Source organism: Oryx dammah, unplaced genomic scaffold, assembly GCF_014754425.2.
Source record: "Oryx dammah isolate SB20612 unplaced genomic scaffold, SCBI_Odam_1.1 HiC_scaffold_23, whole genome shotgun sequence".
Classification (NCBI taxonomy): domain Eukaryota; kingdom Metazoa; phylum Chordata; class Mammalia; order Artiodactyla; family Bovidae; genus Oryx; species Oryx dammah.
Window position 1 is genome coordinate 120405886 of NW_024070207.1, and position 27696 is coordinate 120433581.

The 27696-nt window shown below is 43.9% G+C and overlaps 1 protein-coding gene across 6 annotated transcripts in view; it reads left to right on the forward strand.

The window, feature by feature from the left end:
* GPM6B (glycoprotein M6B) overlaps positions 1–27696 on the forward strand; it is a 157865-nt gene that overhangs the window by 112048 nt on the left and 18121 nt on the right. For 2 of the 6 annotated variants that reach the window (XM_040266437.1, XM_040266436.1), the window contains exons 1-2: positions 276–655; positions 9201–9320. The exons of 2 other annotated variants lie outside the window; for them this stretch is intronic. In XM_040266437.1, coding sequence (XP_040122371.1) covers positions 595–655; positions 9201–9320 — 181 coding nt within the window. In that variant the 5' untranslated portion in view covers positions 276–594. Of the gene's footprint in view, positions 1–241; positions 656–9200; positions 9321–27696 lie in introns of those variants that run through there. 2 more of the 6 variants (XM_040266440.1, XM_040266438.1) reach the window with 1 other exon arrangement.

Sequence of the window (27696 nt, forward strand, 5' to 3'; positions counted from 1 at the left end):
CTCTGTCCAGGGGTCCCAGGGGAAGGTGAGAGTTCCCTTGTGGGAAGAAACGAGGCTTTCTGTAGAAACACACAGGGGCTGGCGGAGCGCGGAGTCACGTGGTGGGAGGGGGCTCTCTTCTCTCTCACAGCCCCTGCTCTGATGTCACAAATCTATTCTTTCCTGGGAGAATTAATTAGCATTCGTCCGGTGCAGTTGGCGAGGAGGAAGGAGGGAGCTGGAGCGCGCGTGTAGGCAGGCGAGCCAGAGGCGCAGCGCGGTCTGTGGGGTGCGGGGGGGTCCTCCCCCGGGAGCCGCATCGGGGACTTGGGCAGCGGCGGGCAGGGGTGGCGGTGTTATAACCGGGATCCTCCGTGACGTATGGCTGCCGGCCCCTTGGCAGCTGTCTTTCTGGACCAGTAGGCGGAGGGGGATTGACGCCGCCGGAGACTTTTGCATCTTGGAAGGGACTGTAATCTTCTGGAGTGAAGAACCGAAGCTCTCCATCACCCGGGTGTAAATAAGAGCCGGAGGGGAGAGCAAAAGAAAAGGAAGAGGAGGGGGAGACGTGGGTGTCGAGGGGGGGGAGCGGGCAAAGCATTTTTGGTGGATGGTATGAAGCCAGCCATGGAAACTGCAGCGGAGGAGAATACTGAACAGAGCGGAGAAAGAAAAGGTACCCTGGGCTCTGAGAAGAGCCCGTGTAAAGCTTTTCACTGGGGCGGGGGGAGTGGCTAGAAAGGGGCAGCCGGATTTGTGTCTCTGAAACCATCCGGATGGCCTGGCCTGGTTCTTGGGCTGGTTTTCTCCTGGAGGCTGGTGTTAAATGAATAGAGAGCAGCCTCTTTTCAGTGCATCGCTTGTCCAAATCTTTCTCCCAAACGTGGTATTGCACGGAAGGAGGTCCACAATCTGTCACCTTGGGTAGCTGGGTTGGGGAAACTGTCTAATTACTATAATGAGCCCTAACTGAGATCCTAGGCTCGGCAAGTTATATTCCAGGGACATAGAATGCATTGTCTGTTAGTAATGCGGAGGGGAAACTGGAGGGACACGCGTATTAAAATACGCTTTGGTTCTGCTGATGCTGTACTGATTTTGGACATGCTCTAATTTTTGTATTTAATACGATTGCTATTTCTGTGTATCAGACCCTAACTCTGATGTGTAATAACCATTTACAGTTGGAGCTTGAGAGAGAAAGCATCAGCTCTGTGGGCTAGTACTGATGGAAGACGGTTGCGGGGGGCAGGGGAAGGGGGGAGGTTGGTCTTTTGCTGTTTCTGACTTGGAGATCTCCAACAGGAAAATCCACATAGGTCCTGTTCTTCAAAGGGTATTTGAGAACACATCCTGTTCTTGACTTTTGCAAGGAGAAGTCAGTGTTTTGCAGTAGGAAGATGGCAGAAAATAGAGGCTAACATTAATCTCTCTTTTCCTCGATAATGACTGGTTTAGGTTCACTGCCTCCCAGAAGCAGCTCAGGCCTGTGAGGTGAAGAGCATCTCACTGCATTGTAATTTACCTCCTTCACCCGAAGTACTGTCCTAAAGGCACCAGGACACTTTCTGTACCTGCAGTGGCTCTTATAGCAAAAGCTCCCCATGCTAGGGTTATTTCTCCTGACCCTGACATCCACTAATAGTCACTAAACAATAGTCAGTCTCCCGGATAGAGATACAGGTACGTTTTACGTAAGACTATGTAGGTTGATCCGTCTGAAATTCCTGATAGTCAACCATTTTGCATCCGCAAAAACAGCAATTTCGAGAATTTCACTGTGCCAGCATGCTTGGGTAGAACAGTCCTTGAAGAACACTCTCCCCTGAACTGAGCAATTTCACTTTTTAAAAAATTACTTTTCAAAGTATGATAAAATATGCAGAGAACAAAATGTGCCTTTTGAACCATTTTTAGATGGATAATTCGGTGGAATTAAGTACATAGCATTTAGATTTCTGCAGTTGATAGTTGAACTTAACTGCTGCGGCAAACCTACCGCCCCCGCCAAACAACAGCAAAAGCCAGCCCCCATATCCCCGTCTTTTCTTGTATGTATACATTTGTTCATTTATATGAATGACCAAATAGCAGTAAGGGAAACTAGCGGGAATATTTGTAAAGCTGAGGAACTGAGATAAAAGTTGAAAGATTGATTTCCATGACAATTAGAGACAAAGCTTGGGCAATGTAATCACGCAATAACAGCATTGTTGTGAAGAAGCCAATCACAGTTGTAGCAATTTTCCCCAAAATAGATGCGTAGAACATACTTTGTACTAATATGCAGCTGAAACCACTTTTGGTCTCCACAGAAGCAAGAACAGGGCATAAAACCAATGCAGAATCCTTACTACCTAACTCTGGTTCTCACCATTGTTTATCTTCTGGAGTGCTATTAATTCATATCCATTAAATATTTATTATTTGATACCGAAAATCTACAGCTGCTACTCCATCCCTGCCAGTCTGTATATGAAAACTCGTTAGTGAGGGTTTCAGAGACAAAATTAGAAGCAAAACTTAATTTCTGGAGGAACTTTAAAAATTACCAAAATGGATAAACACTAGCTGTTGAGTAGTCCAGATGTACCAAGTTACTGCAAGACACGATCACACGTATGGCTTATACTCGAGTAAGAACATGGGCCCAGGATTGGATTTTGAGCACAGCAACAGGGGTCGCGCTTGCCCTTAACCCACCGGGAGTGTTGATCTGGACAGCAGCCTACCTGCTGAGCTTGGTTTAAATGAATAAGTTCATCTGCCAGCCAGGCAGGGTCAAAGCTTCCACGAGTGTGTCTTTGTAGGGTGCCCAGTTTGCTTTCCCATTGTAGTCCAAGGCACATACAGAGGCATAAAATGATAAACATGTTTGGATATGCTTGCCACTCCAGGATTCCTTCAGATTTAATTTTAAATTTATAAAATCAGTGTTCACTTGATTGAAATGAACATTTACAAGTTTGACACAGAGAATGCATTATATAATTCTTGAGCAGGTGGATCTAGGGGGCGGGTTGGTTTCCTTTAAGCCTGTCACCAAAGGATTTATTTTAGTAAACTGAATCCTCTACGTTTTGTCACTTCCCACAGAGTGTTTTATGCACATGTATTTTTCCCCCTCTATTCTTCCTTTCCCAGTTGTTTTCATTGTCGGTGGTATGGGCGATACTTCTCTCTGAATTTGGAGGATTATTGCCCAATGGCTAAAACCCAGTAGCTTGTGGATTAATGGCTTCAGATAATTATTAATAATGTTTACTAAGAATACAAGTTATTATAAACTGACCTCAGCTTTTCCAGTCTCACTTCTCAGAGTTTTAGCAGGACAAAGAAAGCTGTTTATTTAAACTCAATCAGAATGACTTTGTTCCTATTGTAAACAAAAATAATCCAAGTCCTTTAAAAAAAAAAAAAGCGTATGTGTTTTGAAGCAGTCTCCTAGCTTTTGTCATGGAACCCTACTGGATGCTTGAAATTCACAAGAAGTAATTTAGCCTTTATTCAGGAATTTTTACAGAAAGCAAAAGGTTTTCTCAGAAGGATGTAAACAAAAAAAGCCAAATTATTACCAATGACAGTTTTTAAATCGGAAGTATTAAATCAAAGTTTTGGGGATTCAGTAAGCAGATTCACTGAAATGGAATAAGTGGAGAAAATGGAGAAGACAGAATAAAAGCAACTAGATCATGAGACTCGATAATAAAGAGATGAGAGTGAGGTTTCTATTTATTTCTGTGGACTATTACTTGATGTCAGTTCATTTGTGAAAAACCAGTGCATCTAGACTCACTGGGAGGGTGTAATCTAGGGGCAGAAAAACAATTGAATCACTTGCTCTATTGGATGGAAAAAAAACCCTAAGTATCTGTTAGGAAAATTATTTTTATTACATTTAGGAAATTGGAGTCTACTGAAACAATTGTAGTCAGGCTAGTTAAGCTTCTCTGAATCATTGCTCAGCTACATTTCAGAACTCCAGGTGTCAAATTTCTAAGCACATAAAAAGAAAAATGTAGAAAATCAGGAATAATGTGTAATTTAAAATGAATTGCAGGCCATAGTCAACATAAGAAATGAATGTGAATGGTTGATATAATTAGAAAATGAACACATCCATTTAAATCTTTTTAATCAAATAGGTATAATTTCTTAGGTTTTTATTTTTTAAAAAAATTGAGTGAAAGATGTGCACTTTTGGCCAAAAAAATTTTATTTGTATTGTTTTTGTTTAGGAAGGAAAACACTCCTCTAGAATATCTGCCCCGTAGGCTAAAAACCCAGAGGGACACATTTAACACATTACACTCATCCTGGTGATCTGGGAATTATTTGATGTTGAGATTTTTATTGACGTTTTCTGACTTGATTACATACATATGATACAGAGAAAGTTGTAGATGCAGTTTTTTCCTATAAGGATCTTCCAAGGAGGACATTTGCAGAGAGGGTATCTGGGGATGAGACTGTAGAGAAAAGCAGGGCCGGCCAGATGGTGCTGGACATATGTGGTAGGTATGATACAGCTTGCTTTTATTTGTTTATTTTTTTTTAGAAAATTTAAATGTAGAGAAGATCTCAGCAAGCCAGTTGGTACCTCTCTTCCTTTGATACGATCATTTCCTTTCAAAGATTTGGCCTTGCTCATTCATTAGACAAAGAATTCGGACTCCTTTCTGGAGACAGAGATTTACTTTCCTTGGAAGTGAGCGGAAATCTTGAATTCTGACTGTAATGTTAAAAAACATCATCTCTCCCTGTTATTTGGGAGTACACGCCAATGTAAAGTAATCTTCATAACATGACTTATTAGCTTCGCTGTATCTGAGGACACATGACGTAACCAGTGTCCCCATGACGTAAGTTTCCCCTCACTGGGACTGGTGATAAATTGGCCTGTTCTGAGATACTCCCTTGCTTGTTTCTCCTTGAGACCCAGTGTCCATCCGTGTGGGATGGTTGGCCAGGAATAAGGATGGCTGTGGGGCAGAGGAAGAAGGTGGCTTTTAAGAGAGGGAAGCCAGACTCCCACCTTCACAAATGTACCTGGTTGTGCATTCTTTGGTTCATTTCTTTATTCATTTAATAATGTTCCCCTCTGAAGCATCACCCTTCTTCTGCCCTGTCAGCTCATGTCATAGGAGCAGAAGGTGCCAACTCATCATAGGAACCATTCTGTAGAGTATAATCTTGCTTTTAACAATATTCTTGTTGATTGGTGGCAGATTAAATCTCAGATGACGATGTCCAAGAGGAGAATGTTGATCCTTGGCCAGCCCAGAGAAAGTATAATAGAGAAAATAAAATATTTTCCTATTTTGTAGACTCACTTGATGAATTGCATTAATTTTTTTTTTGTAATTCACGCCTGATTGACTATCTTTGAGATCAGGGATCAGTGCACTTGATCTGTGATGAGCCCGAGAGTAAATATTTAGGCCCAGTGGGCCACACAGTGTTGTAACTACTCAACACTTCCAGGTAGTAAACAGCCATAGATAGTGGATAAGCACATAGGTGTGGCTGTGTTGTAGTAAAACTTCATTTGCACAACCAGGTGGCCATCACTGGCTGACCCCTACTATATCCTATAGTGTTGTTATAGCATCCTTTAATATTTTAAACTCTACTTGAGAATGGACGGTGACAGACATAGCTTGCAGAGACCTGGCCCACTGAGTATGGTTTATTTATTTATTTTTATTTAGGAAGCTCAATCTTTGTTATTTAGTTGCTTCCAGTGATAATTTCCTAGATGGCAGAAGCACACCAGCCTGCAGCTTAGTTATTCAGCCTCATCTCTAAATCACAGCATCTGAGTCAATGGGGGGAAAATGTCCACAGCATTATTTTTATTTTCTTTCGTCAACCCCCCCATCATTTGTGTCATGCCCATTTTGGCGATGACCACTCAGTTCTGTGTCTCACCTCAGCCTCAACCATAAATAGTATGCAGTTGGCCAAGAAGTTCATTGGGATTTTTCGGTTCCCTCTTATGGAAAAACTCAATCAAACTTCTTGACCAAGACCATTTCTGAAATGTCATAGTATTCTGTGCTTCCTCGAGAATATCCAGTGGTCTCCTGCCCACGTCTCCCTCCTACTCTCTAAGGGGAGCATTTGCAGTCTTCCCGCTGAAGAGCAGAAGCCGAAATCTTCCTGCGTCTGAAGTTTTCCCCACTTCTTGGCAGTTGGCAGTCCAGAAAGGATGCCATTTTAAAACACTCCCCAAGCTGAGGCGTCCCCTCATGATCATGTGACTCCCTTTTAGGTTTTGGGCCCCTGTTCTTTTAAACAAAACATATCCTGTGTTCTTTGAAATTTTATAATTTGATACTTACTGTCTTTAAGTTTGGCTCAGAGATACAAAATAGAGGGTTTTCTTTCCCTCCATATGGAAAGATGAATTGTTGTCCAGGGGCCTTGTCACCCACTTACTGACCCCGTCTCCACACCTACAGGAGGAGGAAGAATGCTGAACTGAGTGTCCTGGGCGTAGCCGCCAGGCTTTATTCAGAATCACTGTCATTGCTAAGCAGCCTGTGCCTGACTGCCCACATGAGGGGATGAGGGCAGAGCAGGGATGGGCCATTGACACACATTTCCTGAATTGCCTACCCTGCCTTGGGTGAGGTTAGTGTGGTTGGGGGTGGGGGTGGGGACCTGGAGACCTGTTGCTTGATCCACAGGGTCCCAGGATATTCTCTTGCATTTAGCCAACTATTTATCTGGCAGACATAGATTGGGCACCTGCTGTGTGTTGGACTTGGAGAGAGAAATTTTTTGAAAGGCGGATGAAAACTTTTCAGATAGAAGTGATTGAGCTACTGGGAATCCTCATGCTTGAGGTTGACATAGAGGGCTTATAGCCACTTTAACCAGGAGTATGACTTGATCTCCTGGTTCTTTTCACTGGCCCCAGTGGGTTGCCCTGCTTTTGGAGAATATAGCACAACCTGTGGTGTGAGAGAAACTCCCCTGAAGAGTAAACCAAAACTCTAAATGCAGGAAAGGCTGAGAGTTCAGAACTTTTAAGAACCCTGAAATAGCATCAGGAGCTTGGGATCTGAAACACGTCTTGATGCACAGAAACACAGCTTACCTCCAGACAGACCTCAGCAAAAGAGTAGAAACAGTGACAGCACAGGCCACAGCTGGATAACCTGCCCTCTGGAGTCATATCACCCACATTTACGCACAGGCTCCTCCCCTCCAGCTGTGTGATCATGGGCAAATGACTTAACTCTCAGTTGCCCCTAGCTTCTTCATTTGTAAAGCTAGAGTAATAAGAGTACCTCCTTCATAGGATGGTTGTGACAGACACCTTGATCTCAAATGATTGAGGTCATGGTAACAGTGAAACTGTTTTTATCTTACCTATTGGCATATCCCAAATGTTCTAAGCTGTGATTGCTTAGGAAGGTATCTGATTTAAACCTAATGCATGTGTAGAGGCCATCTAAAATTCACAGCCAAGGCAGATCCATCTCCTCTGACCCTAAACAGGGTCCTAAAATAAATTGCTTGAGGAAATCAGATCCCCGTGATTCCAGGTGGGAAACTTTGAAGTGTGTCCAATATTCTATTGGAGATCAAAGAAGCCCAACTAAAGAAATTGTGGACTGACTGGGATAACAACCATGGACTGAGCAAAAATTCTTTTTGAAAGGACTGTCTTGAAACTTATGACAGACTTTGGGAAGACTAAAGTGATTGGCAGAATCAGAACATGTGACATTCCTTAAAAATGTATTGACTTAAATAGTTTTGCCTGTGTTACACATAGTTTAAAAAAAAAAACTTTTAACACTTTGCATTAAAAAAAAATTCCTGAGGGAACAGGTGTAACATGCTTTGTGTGGTGCCCAGCACATTGTAGCACACATCTCCATTTAACAACAGAACCAGCAGCAATAAAAATACTTTCATTGTGCAGTTCTGATCTTGTCCTCACATCCTTTTTCCCCCTCTCAAATGTCTTTAAAAGCCTTTAACTCTTTTTAATGTCTCTAAAAAACATTACTTTATCATGAAACCAAAGGGATTTGCCCTAAAACACCACCTAGAAACGTAGGTCTCCATTTCCCAAGTGGAAATACCACAAGAGTTTTCAGAGACTGTGGAGAGCAGAGTCAGGTTTCATAATGGCTGAGGAGGTGTTCAGTGAATCTGCTCAGGGCATTCGCTCTTTTACCTTACCATGTGATGGTTTGCCTAGTCCTTATCCTCAGTGGTCTAAGATGCCTGATGGGGCATTATAATGTGCTCTTCTGATGGAATAATTCCCCCACATCAATGTCAGCACCATTTGTTTAATCCTTAAATATTTGTGGCACCCCGGATGCCGTAACCTATCATTAGGTTTGATAGGATTCTCGGCTAGAAACCGAGCACAGTGACCTTATGGTCTCTTGGGATTTCAGGGTTGTAATTCAGCTAACAGTTACCAGCATCTGATTCTGTGTCAGGCAAGTTGGTAGATAGTTTTCTGTCTGGTTCCCTAAGAAGTACGAGATATAGTCAGATTACCAGTTGGGACCTACTTGAGTCCGCAGGAGGCCACTTGTCACCTTATGTGTGAGGAAGCCCTGCTTCAAGCCCAATGCCCACAGCCCTTTCTCTGTCAAGACACTGGGAGATCATTGGAACAAGACTGAATGTGGAAAATTCTAGACTCTGATGTCCTGAGCTTAGATGAGATGAGATGACAGAGAATACTGCTGATGTCATTGGGAGAACAGGAGTGTCACCTAAGATTCAGCAGACCATGGGGTTATTGGCTGGAACTAGCTATCATTAGAGCAAGCCTGGGTTCACCTTCACTTATGTAGCAACAATGATGATTGTGCTCTGTGGGTCTGAAAGTGAACTGAACAGAAAGAAAAAATACAATGGTGAGAAGCCAGCTTTTCCTTATCAACAGTGTCTGCCTAACACAAGCATTCGAAGGGGTGAGGAGGATTGGGAGGAGATGGAGAAAATAGAGAAAGAAAATATTGGTGATTTTTTTGTCAAATTCAAAGATGGAGGAGGAGATGCTAACGTTCTCAGCGTATCATGCTGAGTTGATAAGATGTACTGCAAGGTTGCAGTTCAATAGCGTTTTTTGTGTATTCGTCGTTTCCTTTAATTATATGGTAAAAGAATACATTAAAATGCTGATGTAGAATCTTTGCTGGAGATAGAGACACTGACTCTTTGCCACCTGAAATTGGCAGTGAACAGCAGAGCTGAAATGGAAATTGGCAGGTACCACTGGATGTACCCAGGCTCAAAGAACCACCAGTACCGTCCCGTGCCAACCCTGGGGGACAGGGCTAACCCCTTGAGCAGTCCAGGTAAATACAGCCTCGGGGTGCATTCGCATAGCAACGCAACTGTTGTCTTTAATATGATTTGTGATAGCCCTTTTGGTTTGGTGCTGTTTTCTGTTTTGCTTGATGCATTCATTTGTTCACAGGGGCTGGGGTGGAAGTGGCCCTTTAAACATTGTTTTCATCATCTTTCTTTTTCTCTCTTCCTCTCCATTCCACCCCATCTTTCCCCTCTTTCTTCTCCCTCCTCCCTATTTTTTCCCCTCACCTCTTCTTCTCAAAGGGAGCAAGGTGCAATGAGATGTGCCTTGGGGTTAAGCACGAAATGTCTAATATTCGAACCACCAGTCGGGGAGTGGGGGGCAGTCACACGTGCCCATCATGGGACCAAGAACTGAGCTGGGACATTTGAGGATCCTGGGCTCTGAGAGTGCTGTCAGTGGCCCCAAACATCTCTCTGGCCACATGGCTCTTCAGCCCTCTGATTTATTAACATCAGCCTGTTACCTTTGAGAAGGAAAACTCAGAGCCCATGAAATGAGGATCATATACTTGGGTACTTGACCCCATCAGGTAGGTCCATGGGGTCCGATCTCTAGTTTCCTTGCTCAGAGGAACACCGGCCTCTCAAAACATCTAAGTGCTGGGTCTGAGTGAACTGTGCATCAGCCCATCTGGGGACCTGGAAGGGGAGAAACCTGAGTGATATGCACACCCACCTTCCACATCCCTGAAGTCCACACAGAGATTCAGTGGTTTTAAGTTACTTAACATGGGAATTAAGTTACTTAAAAAGGGATGGGGGTGGGTCAGAGAAACACACCAGGCTTCAAGTTATTGCTGGAATTCTGTGTGAACCCATAGCATCGTTCATCTGAAATGTCTTCTTACTTCTGTAAGAATAAATCAGAAATGACAGCATAGAACCGAAAAGTCTAGAAAGAGCGATCTGGAGGTACAATGTAAGACCTATACTGAGTTACAAAGTCGTAGCACCTGTCATTCACTTAATAATTAAAACTTTTTTTCTTTAAAACCTGAATTGTGGCTTCAGGTTAATTAACATGAAATCTGTCTTTGGATTTAGTTCTATACCTTGAGTGACATATTCCTTCACTCCATCTCTGGCCACTAGGTGCCAGCTCTGTGTGCCTGTGTAGTGCCAGCTCGAAGAGGTGAGCAAGAAATGCCACCAGACATTTGTTCTCTTGGAGCCTTTGAAGGATGGAAGGTTCTAGAAGCTTGATTTTAAAAAACTGCCATTAGGCACGATGTATCCATACAGTGGAATACTGTGCGGCGATGAGAGGGAATGAAGGACGCATACTACACACCGCAACACAGATGGATCTCAGAATCAGGATGCTGAGTCCAAGATGACACATGAGAGCAAATACTTCAGGGTTCCACTGCCATGAAACGTCCAGAAATGGCAAATCCAGAGAGACAGAAAATAGCTGAGTGTTTGCCAGGGGCTGGGGGAGGCAGCGTTGGGGAGTGACTGCTGAGGGTACAAGGATCTTTTATGGAGTGATGGAGCTGTTTTCAAATTAGATCGTGGTGATGGTTACACCATGGGCAGTACTTGTTATCATGACAAGGTCTCCACGTTATCTGTAACGGCTGGGGCTCAGTTCTTAATTTAGTTAAGAATTCAGAAGAGTTGGGGCTTTTGAAAAGTGATGTGGCGCACATGGATCTTTCTGGAGCGCTGGACTCAGGTCAGTGACATCTGTGAACAGCGTCTGGGCCATTCAAGGTCAGTTCTGGATATCAAGGGAATTCAGAGCAGGATGGGTTTCACTGCCAGATGAACTCCACTCCCACCCCACCCCCAAAAAGAAACCAACCTTAGTTTTCAGAGGTTTGGGGATTCTGGAGTGGTATGATGAGAAACTGTAGAACTCTTAATAGTTAATCACATTGCTGGTGATGTTTTAGGTGAGAATTCCAGGATCAAGCGGGTTCTTGTCAGAGGGAGAGAAAGAAAATCCCCAGAGGGAGGGACTGAATCTAGCCATGGTGTCGCCTTCCCAGTGGCCCAGAGATTTTGCTGTCTCCTCAATCAGCACAGTTGCCATTCTGTGCTTAGATCCCAAACCAGATGGTGTGAGGGAAAAAATAGACGATTCCATATGGCTCTTGTGTCTTTTATTTTCCCCCTTTGCAGAGTTCTCAGTTTCTTTCCAGTGGGGGACAGACAGTGGGAAGAGGTTTTGGTCCACGCCAATGGGGAGATTTTTGCCAAAGGAAAATGCAGGCAGTGTGGCAGAGACCTCCTCCCCCCGAACTGCTTACTCCCCGTGAGGGACGTCAAGGTACTTCCAGTTTCCTTTGCCTCATTTGTTTCCCATCTTCCTTTTTGGGTGAAACTTCTCTGTGGAGTTACATTTTTAGCACTTGGATAGTGAATCCTTCACCATCTGTACTGCTTTCTTCTTTTTGAATTGTTTAACTTCTTTGACCAGGTGGCATCCACATCTTCTTTGGGCCTCCAGGAAATCAAGGGGCGGGTGGCCACAAGGGCCACCTCGGGTGACACTGCCTTGGGGACCTAGGCCTGAAGCGGTGGCACTTGGGAAATAAGGAGCCCTTTGGGCTTCAGTTGTGCTCGATGGAATATTGTGCTTAGCGTGTAGGGCATGGTTCAGGCTACTGCAGGTTGTCACAAGGGCTTCAGTCAGTGTCATCAGAGAGAATTTAGATCCTCTCTTCCACATGCGGTCCATGGGCCAGCAGGATCGGCATCCCCTGGAAGCTTGTTACAAATGCAGAGTCTCAGGCCCCCCTGAGGCCTGCTGAATCCGAGTCTGCATTTTCAGAACTTCTCAGATAATTCCTGGGCATAATGCAGTTTGAGAAGCACTAATTGAGAGCAAGGTCCAAAAGCAAGAAGGGAGAAGACAGAAGAAGGAATTGAGGTGGATTTACTCTCAAAAGTTTGAGAAATTGCTGTGTTTTCCATTGTCCTTTCTGTCCCTCTTTATGGGGAGGTAGGTGTAAGAATTGCCGGTTGTTAATGCACCGAGTCCTGGTTAGTTTGAAAGGCCAGTGACCTTGGACTCTCTTGGCCACTTGTCTGAAAATGTGCCTCCTCTTATTTCTTTGTTTAAAATTGTGGTGAATGAGAGTGGGGGATGGGGCAGTGAAAATGGATCTGGCTTGTCTCCTTCTGGAGAAAGCGAGGAGAAAGCAGTCGATAGTTGGGAGAAGTTCTCAAATGCCCCTCATCATCTTCTTGAATATAATCCAGTGACATGTAAGATGCTGTCACCTAATGCAGCTGTAAACTAAAAGACCAAGAATGACTATTCAGACCCTGGTAAATCTGTGTAGTTCTGCATTCAGTCTACCAGGTAAGGAGTACAAAAACCACTCCCTTCAGCAGTCGCCAGTTCCCCTCCTGTTCTTGTGGATGAGTCACTAAGTCATGTCCAAGTCTTTTGCGACCCTATGAACTGTAGCCCTCCAGGCTTCTCTGCCCATGGGATTTCCCAGGCAAGAATACTGGAGTGGGTTGCCACACCCTCCTCCAGGGGATCTTCCAGACCCAGGGATCGAACCTTCGTCTCCTGCATTGTAGGCCGGTTCTTTACCACTGAGCCAGCAGGGAAGCCCCTTCTGGCCAGCTCACAAATCCTAATGGCTCTGATGCTTGGACTCAGCTGTTTTAGATAATTCCAGAAGTCCAAAGAGATCACCCTCTCACATACGGACTAGAACTAAAGGTGTGGGGAGAGCATGAGGAATGTTGGTATTTGGCCGAGTGTTGAGCAGGAAGCCCCCGTGTTGGGATTTCCATGGCCAAGATTCCCGGGCAGCCATGGAAATCCCAACACAGGGGCTTCCTGCTCAACACTCAGCCAAATACCAAGATTCCTGCTTGCTCAGCACTGTGCATCAGGTCACACTGCTGGGCTCCTCCTGTCTGCCCAGGTGGGACCTGAGAAGGCAGGCCCCTTGAGAGCCCCAGCCTTTCTCCCTCTGGCCCCCTAGCTTGGGATTTCTCTGCCCTAGATCCATTCTATAGAGTGACACCTGAGATATGAGAGTCCTGGGAAATGCTATTGGATTTGGTGTTAGACTGTCTTGTCGCACTGTCCTAACCTATAGTGGTAAGGCAACTATGTTTGAGGCCTCTTCTGAAAACACTTGAACTGTATTTCAAGGTGGGGAACCTGTAATCTCTCTGCGTGCATCTTTGGTCTCTGTTGCTGGTCACGTGTGGACTACAGCCCAGGGTCTGACTGTGTCGTGTGAGTTTTCGGGCAGGGCAGCTGTTCCTCGGAGTCTGGCTGGAGAAGCACTCTCGGTTTACACAGCTATGGCCAGGGGAAGCACCCAGTGTGTGTGTCTGGTGGCTGCCACTGATTGAGGGTGTTTCAGGTTACATGGAGGTGAACAATGGACACAGTACAAGCATGTTCTAGCCCAGGTTCATGCCATAATGTTTCTGAGTTTTTGAAGAGTTCTTTGCGTTTTGTTTTCTGCTGTGGATTATTTATTCCATTTTCAAATTACCTGCAGTTTTCACCCCAAAATGTGCCAGTATAGGGCAGGTAACTATTTTATAACTTATTTACCAAAGGCTATTATGTCAGTCATATACGTAGAGTTTTTCATTTACAAATGTTCAACTTTTTATCAGCTATACTGTTGGTATATGCTTAGCACTCAATTATGTAGCAGTGGCTGCCACTGTGTCTCTGACATACAGAACTCGCTTTGCCTTTCGGTCTTGTGTCTATTCCTCAGCTCAGAGCAGACAAAGAAAGCAGAGATGAAAAGCAGATCAGTCAGAACTGAGTGTCTGTCTGGGGCTTTCTGTCAGGTACAGCATCTGGTTTTAGAGAAACTGACTTGGATTATTCAAAGCAGCAATTTTTAGTCTCTTAGAAACAGTGACATCTGATCTTCATTACCTTTATAATACCCCCCCATGTTGTATGTTTACAGTTTGAGTTAATTAAAATTAATTTTGTCTTGAACTCTTTTGCCCGCCACCCCCCAACCCCCGCCCCAGAGAGCTAACTGGAGACATCAGGAAGCAGCTCAAGTCTTCCCACCTCCCCAAGCTGTGTCCTTTCGGGGGTTCCTGTTCACTCACAAATATACCCATACCCGTGTGTTTCTAGATCTGTCAAAAGCTTTTGTAAAACGGCTTGTGCACCGGGAAGCAGAAAGCTCTGGAGGTCTGAGTCATCTAGGTAGGATAAGACTTTCTCTGAAGAGCAGCTTGCATTTTCTCTAGGAACTTCCAGAGTCAGTGCTTTCACCCCAAGGAGTAACTCTAGTGGCGAAATGTCAGGCCAGTAGGAGCAAAACAGGTCTTGTCTGTGGTCTTAAGACAACCCTGTTCATGGTCATGTGCTCTTTCCCAGTGGTGATAGATGGAGATTATGGAGACCTATGAGGACTTGGCTTAGACCAGGCTGATGATCACAACTGTGTTTCACCACACAAAAATCGCAACTGATTTTTTGTGAATAAAGTTTTATTAGAAGCAGCTATGGTCATTCATTTACAGATTGTCTGTGGCTGCTTTCCTACAAAAACCGCAAAATTGAGTGGTTTCAGCCATATGCTCTGCAAAGCCGAAGAGAGTTATTATCTGGCCCTTTCCATAAAAATAAAAAAGCCACCCCCTGACTTAGAGTGATTGTATTCTTAGCACTCATTATAAATCCAGTCACTTATGGTAGGCAAGACCTAAACATTTTGCTAGTCACTCAGTTTCCTAAAATCTTCACCCAAGATCCCTCACCTTCTTCTCTCCAGGCTCCAGAATCCTTGCTCCCTGGGGTACCAGTTGTTCACAGGCTTTAGGCTAAAGCTCAGTCTTTCTTCAGAGGGTCCCTTGGCTCTTTTTGGAAGCTCAGCCCCTTTGGCCTCTTACAAGCCCTTTTCTGAGTGTTCCCACAATAAACCAAGTCCTGTTAAATAGATACCATGGGCTGTTTTCATCTATTACTCCATTTGTTGTACTTTAGCGAGTATTATTTTCTGTGTTAAGTAAAAGAATCACCAAGGATGCTGGTTAAATGTTCAGATTGCCAGATTCCCCCTTTGGGGTGGGTCCCAGGAATTTGATTTGTTTTAATAAGCTCCCCAGGCAATTCAGAGCCACACTGAAGTCTGACCACCACTACTGTATATGTGAAGGATCAAAATCTTAATGGAGAAAATAGTTCCTCATGATAACATCTTTGGTAAAGTATTGTTTCAGGTCAAAATACCTTTCTGAAGGGCAACATAAACTTGAAAGGCAACTTGTATACATGTTTTCTATCAAGATGCCCAAAGTAAATCACCACATCCCTAGCAGAGAGTGAATTTGAAGCAAACTTCTCTTGATGTTTTAAGATTGTCATTGCATCTTTGTGTCATTGCATTTTTTAAAAAAAATGCTTTAAAGATTCTATTGTAGAGCTGCAGGCATATACCAGAGCTGAAGTTGTGTATTAGTTATCTACTGTTGCATGACAGATTAATCTTACACTCAGTAGTCAGAAACAACAACATATATCATCTCAGTTTCTGTAGGTCAGGAGTCTGGACTCTGCTTAGCTGTCTCTGGGTCTCTAACAAGGCTGTGACTGAAAGCTTTCGCCAGGGCTGCAGTCTCATCTGAAGGCTCAACCATAGAAGAATCCACTTCCGAGATCACTTTTTGTGGTTGTTGTTGGGATTCAGTTCCTCAAAGGCTGTGGAACTGAGGGCCTCAGCTACTCACTAGCTCTTGGCCTGAGACCTCCCTTGATTCTTTGCCATGTGGGCTTTCCCACATCTCCCTCATGATGTGGCGGCTGACTTCATCAGAGAGAATGGGTGATAGAGTGTGCCAACAAGAGAGACAGAGAGTGCTAGGAAGGTGGAAGTCAGTTTTTTGAAACCTAATCAGGGAAGCTAGTCAGTAGGTTTGGGCCATACTCTGGGGGAGAGTATGAATATCAGGAGGTGAGGACCATCGGGGGTGTCTTAGAAGGCGACCTGCTGCAAGCCATATAAACGTTTCAAAATGGAAATGTATCACGTGTCCCCTTAAAGCACTGGCTTCTCTTCTTAATGACAGTAGCCCCTACACTTTCCTGTCACCAACTAGCCCATAGGTTCTGTAGCTGTAGGATATCTCCCTCCACCCGCACCAGCCCACCCAACCCAGGTTGATGTGGTTGTTAAGGCTCCTGACTTTTGCTGTCAATCCTTAGTTTCCAAAAGGGACTTATAACCTTTTACCATTACTAGCATCTTTTTTAAAAATTGAACTTAAGAAGCATATCTTGAAAAGGAAAAGAGAAAGGTCATTTTTAAAAACTTTTTTTTTGAGTTACAGTCGATATGCACAAGCTGCATACATGTAAAGTGACCTGTTGGATCAACTTTGACATACATATGTGCCCATGAAACGAGCAAGATGGTGACATGTCTGCCAATCCCCTGAGTCCCTCTGTAAGCCCTTTCTTTCCACACAACCACTGATTCGCCCTCTGTCTCTGGGTGAGTTGATATTTTCTGGAGTGGCCCCTAAGAAAATTCGTTCACATATATTCTCTCGTGTTTTCTCACCGAGCCATGCCTGTAAAATGCTGTGTGACTTTGACTGCTTCACAGCTCCAAGATTTGTCTGATTTTTACCCTTCCTGCCTTCATTGAATACACCCTGTGCCCTTTGAATAAAACTCAGAAAGACCCATTCTGCTACCACCCACAGTGGAAGAGTTTAGTTTGCACCCACTGCAGTTCAGCCTACACACTAGCACCAGATTAATCTCTTAAAAGCACACCTCAGATCATGTCACTCGCCTGTTCACAAACCTTCCCTCTCTCCTTACTGCCTGCATAATGAAGCACCCAAGGCTGCAGGCTGGCTCAGAGACCTCCCCACAGGAGGGCCTTGCCTGCCTCTCCAGCTTGTCTCCTGACACTGTCCCAATGCCCTTGACAAACTCCACCACACACACCCTCAACTTTCCCTACTGGCGCCTAACCACATCAGTCCTGTTCTTCACTCATGCCTGTCAATCTGTCCTAACCACAGGATCCTTCTGTTCTTAAAGGCCTGTCTACACCACTGCCACCCACATGCCCCTTCCTAAGCTCCCCACACTAAGCCAAGGAGATGCCTCTACCTCCTTCCCCATGTCCCTGAGTCACCTCACTCTTCATTCTACTTGAATATTTCTGCTGTTTTCGTGTCCCTCACCCCACTCCAAAGCGTCAAGACCAGGAGGGCAAACCAAATCCCTGCAGCTCCCAGCATGGTGCCTTGCATATAGCAGCAATTCAATAGACAATCACTGAACTCAGGGCAATCCAGCAACACATAGACCCTGAAACCTAGATGGTCAAGGAGGTTGAGTGGTGCTAAAGCTTAGTATTGCAGGGGAGCCTCAAATTTCCTGAACACCCTACAGATCTCCATGCTCTTAAAACCTCTGTCATTTAGATTTAGAGCTAGCTTTCCAAAGAGTCTGACACAACTGAGCAAGCACACATGCATCCCCAACTTGCCTAGATTTCCCTGGTTCTTTGCTCCCCACTTAACTAGGCTTAGAGCACACACATGGTCTTTAGGAAAACCAAAGCCAGTCCCCAAAGAAGCTGAAGGACGGGACTAACAAGATCTGTGTCTTAACTTTATTTGCTCTCACCATGTGAACATAGCTTTCCTTTTCTATGACTGCTTATCCCTACTCCAAGCCATATTGCAAATGTGAGAGGCTCATCAATTGTGAGATGTTGCACAACATGCCACAAAAATGAAAATTTTTGATTTCACAGGTTTTAGGACCAGGTTTTAGAAGGATATCCCCCCAAAACCAGTTCTCTTTATATCATTGAAAATAGTTTCAGTGTTCTTGGCATTATACAGTTGGACTTGTACATTAATGACTCTAAGAAGGTCTTAAGAGAACTGGGAAGCAACCTATCGTTTAGGTGTTTTCTTAAGTCTTTAGCAGGAAGCTCCCATGTCCACTGACTTCATGATACCTTCTTAATGGTATATACCAGTGGTTTACAGACTTTGGGGTGTAAAGTCCCTTTACTCTCTTAAAAATAATTGACCCCAAAAGCTTTTGCTCATGTGAGTTATATCTCTAGATATTTTTGTATTAGAAATTATAACTAAGATATTACTTAAGTAATGTTTTCATCATAGAAGTTAAAAGTTATATAATTTATTTTTATATTGTCTTTATTAGTATTTGACCTCAGAAATAGATTATATTCTATCCTTTAAAAAATAATGAACTTATTTAAAATGTTACTAGTAAACCCATTACCTGGAAACAAAAATAATGTTTGAGAAAGATAACTCTTCCCAAACAAGGCAAAGCTTGAATGAGAAGAGCAGCACTGTTTTACATTTTCTCAGATCTCTGTAATATCTGGCTTAATATTCAATAGCTGTTATCTTTACATCTGCCTCTGCCTTCACTCACAGGCATCTTGGAGCATCTAGTTTTTGCTGAAGTGTATGAAGAAAACTCAGTCTCTCACAGATAGGTGGTTGGGGAAGGGAGGAATGTTTTAATGGCCTTTTCATGTTTTTGTGGAACTCTTCCTTGATAATATACCAATATCCAGCAAGTGGTGATTTCTTATAGATTATTGATAATGTGGAATCTGAAACTGTATAAGTGAACTTTTTCTACTCCGTTCCATTAAAATCTATTGCTCTCCCTTGCAGTCTGATCGGTCTGTATTGGAGAATGATTTTGTAACATCCTTCATTGGTCACTTGGAAAATACTGGTTCTCTGGCTGGTACAAATCTTCCAAGTATTGACATAGTTTATTATACCATATCCCAAAAGTCACATTTCATTAACATCACCACTGATTTCATTAAGAAGTTTTCTAAGTACTGGGAAGCTGGGCCTTTCACAGGTGCAAGTTTTCCAAAATTGATTGGCAACAGATACTGTCACTTATTTTCTTTGAAGTTGACAGGCTCATTTACATCATTTTTAAGAAAATTTGTGCCAGATAGCCGTGTGTGTGTGTGTGTGTGTGTGTGTGTGTGTGATGTTTCAGGTACAGTATTATAATTCAGCAACTGTATACAACATCTGTGTACACTGCAGAGTGGTCACCACCACAAAATCTAGTTACTGTCCATCACCAGACTAACAGTTGACCCCCCTTCACCCATTTCACCCAACCCCCAACCCCCTTCCTCTCTGGTAACTACTAATCTGTTCTCTGTATCTATGAATTGTTTTTTGTTTTTTTAGATTCTACATATGAGTGAAATTATATGCTATTTGTCTTTCTCCACCTGACTTACCCTATGTAGCATAATGCCCTCAAGGTCCATCCATGTTGTTGCAAATGCCAAGAATTTGTTCTTTTTTATAGCTGAGTAGTATTTCATTGTGTGTGTATGTGAGACGTACACATAAGATATATATCATATCATCTTTGTAAAAAATTTATTGAAGTATCGTTGGTTTATAATGTGTTAGTTTCTGGTGTACAGCAGAGTGATTCAGTTACACATATATTCATTCTTTTTCAAATTTTTTTCCCGTATAGGTTATTACAGAATATTGAGTATAGTTCCCTATGCTGTGCAGTAGGTCATTATTAGTTATCCATTTTATATATAGTAGTGTGTATATGTTAACCCCAAGCTCCTATTTTATCCTTTCCCCACGTATTTTCCCTTTGGTAATCATAAGTTTGTTTTTGAAATCTATGAGTCTGTTTCTGTATTGTAAATAAGTTCATTTGTATCATTTTTAAAAATTAGGTTCTGCTTATAAGTGATACATAATGTTTGTCCTTCTCTGACTTAACTCAGTATGATAATCTCTAGGTCCATCCATGTTGCTACAGATGGCATTATTTCATTCTTTTTAATGGCTGAGTAGTATTCCATTGTATGTATGTACCACTAAGTGGACATGAATTTGCCCAACTCTGCAAGATAGTGAAGGACAGGGAAGCCTGGTGTACTGCAGTCTATAGGGCTGCAAACAGTCGGACATGACTTAGCAACCGAACAACGACATCTTCTTTATCCATTTGTCTGTTGACGGACACTGAAGTTGCTTCCCTGTCTTGGTAAATAGTGCTCCAATGAACATTGGGTTGCATGTGTCTTTTCAAATTACAGTTGTCTCAGGATATATGCTCAGGTGTGGGATTGCTGGATCATATGGTAGTTCTTGAGCTTCCCAGGTGGCGCTCGTAGTAAAAAACCTGCCTGCCAAGGCAGGAGACATAAGAGATGTGGATTCAGGATCGAACCAGAGGAAATGGCAACCCACTGCAGTATCCTTGCCTGGAGAATCCCATGGACAGAGGAGCCTGGCGAGCTACAGTCCATCGGGTCACAAAGAGTTGGACATGACTGATGTGACTTAGCATGCACGCATGCATGGTAGTTCTTATATCATCTTTATTCATTTATCCATCAGTGGGCATAAGTTTTTTCCATCTCTTGGCTATTATAAGTAATGTTGCAGTGAACAGAGGTGCCTATATCTTTTCAAATTAATGTGGAGATTCCTCAGAAATTAAGAATAGAATTACCAATATAACCAAAGCTATTTTACTTCTGAGTGTTTATCCAGAGAACAGGAAAACATCGGTGGTGGGAATGTAAATTGGTGCAGCCACTATGGAAAACAATGGCCCACAGGGGTTCCCTTTTCTCCACACCTTTGCCAACACTTGTTATTTGTTGTCTTTTGGATAGTATTCTGACAGGTATGAGGTGATATCTCATTGTGGTCTTAATTTGCATTTCCCTGATGTTTAGTGAGTGATGTTGAGCATTGTTTATCATATGCCTGTTGGCCATCTGTCTTCTTCCTAAGTCTTAATAACTATACTGTGTTAGTCATTCTTTAAAGAAAGAAAACAGCTGTCCACCAGAAAACAAGATGCTAGTTCAGCTTGACACTCAGTTGCACTTGAACTTTGCATCGTGCTCTGGAATGCTACAGAAGTCCTGGATGTGTCCTCATTTCATTGCACAGAATCTTCAAAAGGGTGTGTAGATTTATCACAGTTGATAATTTTTTTCAACCACATCAAACTGAAACTCAGTGTTTTCTCCCTGTGAGTGTGTGGTGGTAAGGAATGAACTGCTGATTCATTCACTTTGGTGCCACTGCCTGATTTGTGCTATAGCCATCGGCAGTTTTCCTGTGGAAACGTCAACAGTGGGAAAAAGTCAGTATTATCTAGTGCTATCATGAAGACAGTTTGGGCCTCCTGCACCTCCGGAGCCTTGGGGTCTCTCAAGGCTGCACCAGCCCCCCTTGGAGAGCCCCTCTTTTCTGCCCTTGTGGTTCAGTGAGGAGGTTCAGTGAGGAGCAGTGGCCCAGACCTGCCTAAAGAGACCCTGCATTGTAAGGAGTTTCCCCAGGAATTGATGTGCATATGAAAGGTGGAGAACCAGTGCTCTTGAAGGATGAGCTGCAAACTTTTCCTGTAAAAGGCCAGATGGTAAATATCTGGCAACTACTCAGCTCTGCCTTTGCAGCTTGAAAATACCCACATACAGTACAGAAAGGATTGAGCTCAGCCGTGTTCCAGTAAAACTTTATTTCTGGACACAGAACTTTGAATTCCATATACTTGTGTCACGAAGCAGGATTATTCTTTGAGTTTGGGCTTTTTTCACAATCATTTTGAATGTAAAAAAGTGTGCTGAGTTCACAGGCCCTGTGGAGAGCCCAGTTGGGCCCATGGGCCACAGTTGGCTGATGTCTGTGGGGAGCTTTTTAAAGCAAAACCTCTAATTCCTGAATCCCACCTCCAGAAATTGCGATTTAATTTGGTCTGGGGGAAAGTCTGGACATCAGGGCTTTCCCATGTGCTCCAGGTAATTCTCTTGGACAGCAAAATTTGTCAACTTCTGTCTGTAATATTTTTTAAACAAAGTAAGGTTATTTTAAGCTCTTTTTCTTTTTTTTAATTGTAGAATTTGGTGGTCATGCTGGTGTCTCAGACCAGGATGGTACATGGTAGCCTGAGAGCAGGGTTTCTCATCCTTGACCCTTGGTGTCGCCTCATTCTTTGTTGTGTTTGGGCTGGGGACCGTCCTATACACTGTGGAGTCTTGAGCAGCATCACTGGCTTCTACCCACTACCTGCCAGTAGCACCTGCTCAGCTGTGATGATGCAGTGTCTCCACACCTCCCCTGGGGGCAGAGTCGTCCCCAGGTGAAAACCAGGGATGTGAACATTGTGCAGCACGTGTGTGCATGCACTGTCTCAGGACTCTTCCCCTTGGTGCTGCAGACACTAGGGTTGTGTAATTGTTGGAGGAGGGGGTGCTCTCCTGTGCCCTGTAAGATATTGAGCAGCATGCCTGGCTTCCACCCACTAGAGCCAGGAGTATCCCCTCCACCAGTCCTGACAATCCCAGGTATCTCCGGATGTTGCCCCATGTCCCCAAGGGGGTACAGTCACTCCTGGTGGAGAACTAAGTCAGGGAGACCTTGGTCCCCCACCATCCAATCTTAACGTCTCTTAACTAAGGATTCTGTCTGCTTCCATTTTCCTGCTGGTTGTTTGAAAGTTGCAAACCTTGGTTACTTCTTTTCTTTTTAATTTGATGGATTGTTAGGAGTTAGTAAAGTGGCAAGAAGGGTTGTGAGTTGAGGGTGTGTGTGTGTGTGAGACATTCATTCCCTGGGGAAGAATCTGAGCCCTTGTTGCTGCCAGCCCTCCTGGGAGCCAGCATGAGAGCTGCAGCCAGGATCACAGACAACTTGGGGCAAATGACTGGGCCGTTGTGAACTCCCAGCCATGGCAACGGGCATCCGCGAGCCTGAGGACAAAGCCAGTTTTCTTCTGTTGTTCTGCACAAAAGGTTCTAGAGATGCCGGAGACAAAATGGCCATTGAGAGGGTGAGGCATTGAAGCCTGTTTTTTTTCTCCCTACTGTGTGGTTTATATTTAAACCATCTTAGACTAACGCACACTGGAGTTTTTGTGCAAATCAAAACCGAAAATTCTCTTTAGCCGCAGAGACCAGCTAAATGAAGGCTGAAGATGTGACTAACCTAATGGAGGTTCAGGGGGCCGGGTGAGAGGCACTGAGAATTACTAGTAAAATGCACTAGAAAGCCTAGCAGTGATTTGTTTTTTCCATGAGTTGTTCACAGTCATCAAAAAAAATGCTTTCCTTGCTCTTTTCTGGTTCATATTCACCAGCGTTGTCGTTGCTGGTTTGAAGCTTGGGAAAACTCAGCATGTGGATTTATGGGAATATCCAAGAAAAGCATTGCTCTTGCTTAGCTGGCATCCACTTTGCACGGCGTGGTGCTCTGCTGATACTCGGTACCACCTCCCTCTTTAAAAAAAAAAACATCAGCCTGGCCTGTGACTTCTCCTGCTGGGGACAGCCCAAAACCCAGGTGCTTGTCTGAACTGGGGAGGTGGGATAGGTCTTTGTTCTCAGACCCTGTCAGTGGTATGATACTAAAGCATCTTTGTTGTGAAAAATCTGAACTTAACAGTGCTTGCTTGGCTCAGAAGAAACACTCTAGTGGCACTCTTTTCAAGGCGGCTGAACAGCTTGGAACACTGTGTTTTCTTCTTTGTGGCCCCTGGAACTTGCCATTTGATTTGCAAGTGGCTGGAGTTAGGGCCAAGCCCAGCAGGCTTTGGAAAAAACACCAAACACAGTTGCACACAAAAGCAGGCACTTCACAGGGACTCGGGGCTCCGCACCTGGGACTGGACAGATAGGACTGGTGACTGGCAGTGGGCTTCTCGGACTTCCACGTTCACTCCTGGGGGCTTGTTCTCACGCAGATTCCACCAACTCGACTGGTCTGGGGTGGGGCCTGAGACTCTGCATTTCCCCCAAACTCCCTGCTGAAGCTCTTGCTGCTTGTCCAAGGACCATGCCTGGCAAAAGAAAGGGTCTAAAGCACTTGGAACTGCTCAGCGCTCCCATGTCTTTCCTTGACCTCTGAAAGTTTTCACTGCAATCCAGAAGCTGACAGCATCCAGCATCAGCTCATCTGAGCTACAGACCCAATGTCTGATCACCCCCTGTAATCTCTCCCTTTGGATGGCATCAGGTGACCTCAAAGTCAGCATGTGTAAAACTGAACTCAACATCTTAAAAAAAAATTTTTTTAATTGAAGTATAAGGGACTTCCCAGGTGGTGATAGTGGTAAAGAACCCATCTGCTAATGCAGGAGACACGAGATGCTGCTTCGATCCCTGGGTGAGGGCATGGCAACCCACTCCAGTATTCTTGCCTGGAGAATCCCATGGACAGAGAAGCCTGGTGGGCTATGGTCCATGGGGTTGCAAAAGAGTCAGACATGACTGAAGCAACTTAGCATGCAAGCACACATAATTAAGATTAGATAATCATATAAGTGAATCCATATTTCACGGATTTCCGTATTTCATGCAGGAAAATCTGTGCTCATTTAACTACAAATCTGACTCAATTATATACATACAGACATTCTTTTTTAGGATTCTTTTATGATTTATCACAGGATGTTGAATGTAGTTCCCTGTGCTATACAGTAAGGCCGTGTTGTTTACCCATCCTATACATAAAAGTTTACATCTGCTAGTCCCTCACTCTGTTAGCCTTTGCTCTGCTTCATTCCATATTCCAAGGCCAAATTTGCCTGTTACCCCAGGTGTTTCTTGACTTCCGACTTTTGCATTCCAGTCCCCTATAATGAAAAGCACATCTTTTTTGGGTGTTGGTTCTAAAAGGTCTTGTAGGTCTTCATAGAACCGTTCAAGTTCAGCTTCTTCAGCGTTACTGGTTGGGGCATAGACTTGGATTACCGTGATATTGAATGGTTTGCCTTGGAAACGAACAGAGATCATTCTGTCGTTTTTGAGATTGCATCCAAGTACTGTATTTCGGACTCTTTTGTTGACCTTGAGGGCTATTCCATTTCTTCTAAGGGATTCCTGCCCGCAGTAGTAGATATAATGGTCATCTGAGTTAAATTCACCTATTCCAGTCCATTTTAGTTTGCTGATTCCTAGAATGTCGACGTTCACTCTTGCCATCTCTTGTTTGACCACTTCCAATTTGCCTTGATTCATGGACCTGACATTCCAGGTTCCTATGCAATATTGCTCTTTACAGCATTGGACCTTGCTTCTATCACCAGTCACATCCACAACTGGGTATTGTTTTTGGTTTGGCTCCATCCCTTCATTCTTTCTGGAGTTATTTCTCCACTGATCTCCAGCAGCATATTGGGCACCTACTGACCTGGGGAGTTCCCCTTTCAGTATCCTATCATTTTGCCTTTTCATACTGTTCATGGGGTTCTCAAGGCAAGAATACTGAAGCAGTTTGCCATTCCCTTCTCCAGTGGACCGACCACATTCTGTCAGACCTCTCCACCATGACCTGTCCATCTTGGGTGGTCCCACACGGCATGGCTTAGTTTCATTGAGTTAGACAAAGCTGTGGTCCATGTGATCAGATTGGCTAGTTTTCTGTGATTATGGTTTCAGTGTGTCTGCCCTCTGATGCCCTCTCGCAACACCTACCATCTTACTTGGGTTTCTCTTACTTTGGACATGGGGTATCTCTTCACTGCTGCTCCAGCAAAGCGCAGCCACTGCTCCTTACCTTGGACGAGGGGTTCTCCTCACGGCCGCCCCTCCTGACCTTGAATGTGGAGTAGCTCCTCTCGGCCCTGTTGTGCCCACACGGCTGGCGCTCCTTGGACGTGGGGTAGCTCCTCTCAGCCACCGCCCCTGACCTTGGCGTGGAGTAGCTCCTCTCGGCCACCACCCCTGACCTCAGGTACATGGACATCACCAGATGGTCAACACTGAAATCAGATTGATTATATTCTTTGCAGCCAAAGATGGAGAAGCTCTATACAGTCAGCAAAAACAAGACCGGGAGCTGACTGTGGCTCAGATCATGAACTCCTTATTGCCAAATTCAGACTTAAATGAAGAAAGTAGGGAAAACCACTAGACCATTCAGGTATGACCTAAATCAAATCCCTTATGATTATACAGTGGAAGTGAGAAATAGATTTAAGGGCCTAGATCTGATAGAGTGCCTGATGAACTATGGACGGAGGTTCATGACATTGTACAGGAGACAGGGATCAAGACCATCCCCATGGAAAAGAAATGGGAAAAAGCAAAATGGCTCTCTGGGGAGGCCTTACAAATAGCTGTGAGAAGAAGAGAAGCGAAAAGCAAAGGAGAAAAGGAAAGATATAAGCATCTGAATGCAGAGTTCCAAAGAATAGCAAGGAGAGATAAGAAAGCCTTCCTCAGCGATCAATGCAAAGAAATAGAGGAAAAGAACAGAATGGGAAAGACTAGAGAGCTCTTCAAGAAAATTAGAGATACCAAGGGAACATTTCATGCAAAAATGGGCTTGAAAAAGGACAGAAATGGTATGGACCTAACAGAAGCAGAAGATATTAAGAAGAGGTGGCAAGAATACACAGAAGAACTGTATAAAAAAGATCTTCATGACCCAGACAATCACAATGGTGTGATCACTCATCTAGAGCCAGACATCCTGGAATGTGAAGTCAAGTGGGCCTTAGAAAGCATCACTATGAACAAAGCTAGTGGAGGTGATGGAATTCCAGTGGAGCTATTTCAAATCCTGGAAGTGCTGCTGCACTCAATATGCCAGCACATTTGGAAAACTCAGCAGTGGCCACAGGACTGGAAAAGGTCAGTTTTCATTCCAATCCCAAAGAAAGGCAATGCCAAAGAATGCTCAAACTACCACACAATTGCACTCATCTCACATGCTAGTAAAGTCATGCTCAAAATTCTCCAAGCCATGCTTCAGCAATACATGAACTGTGAACTTCCAGATGTTCAAGCTGGTTTTAGAAAAGGCAGAGGAACCAGAGATCAGGTTGCCAACATCCGCTGGATCATCGAAACAGCAAGAGAGTTCCAGAAAAAACATGTATTTCTGCTTTATTGACTATGCCAAAGCCTTTGACTGTGTGGATCACAATAAACTGTGGAAAATTCTGAGAGACATGGGAATACCAGACCACCTGACCTGCCTCTTGAGAAATCTGTATGCAGGTCAGGAGGCAACAGTTAGAACTGGACGTGGAACAACAGACTGGTTGCAAATAGGAAAAGGAGTACGTCAAGGCTGTATACTGTCACCCTGCTTATTTAAGTTATATGCAGAGTACATCATGAGAAATGCTGGGCTGGAAGAAGCACAAGCTGGAATCAAGATTGCCGGGAGAAATATCAATAACCTCAGATACATAGATGACACCACCCTTATGGCAGAAAGTGAAGAGGAACTAAAAAGCCTCTTGATGAAAGTGAAAGAGGAGAGTGAAAAAGTTGGCTTAAAGCTCAACATTCAGAAAACGAAGATCATGGCATCTGGTCCCATCACTTCATGGGAAATAGATGGGGAAACAGT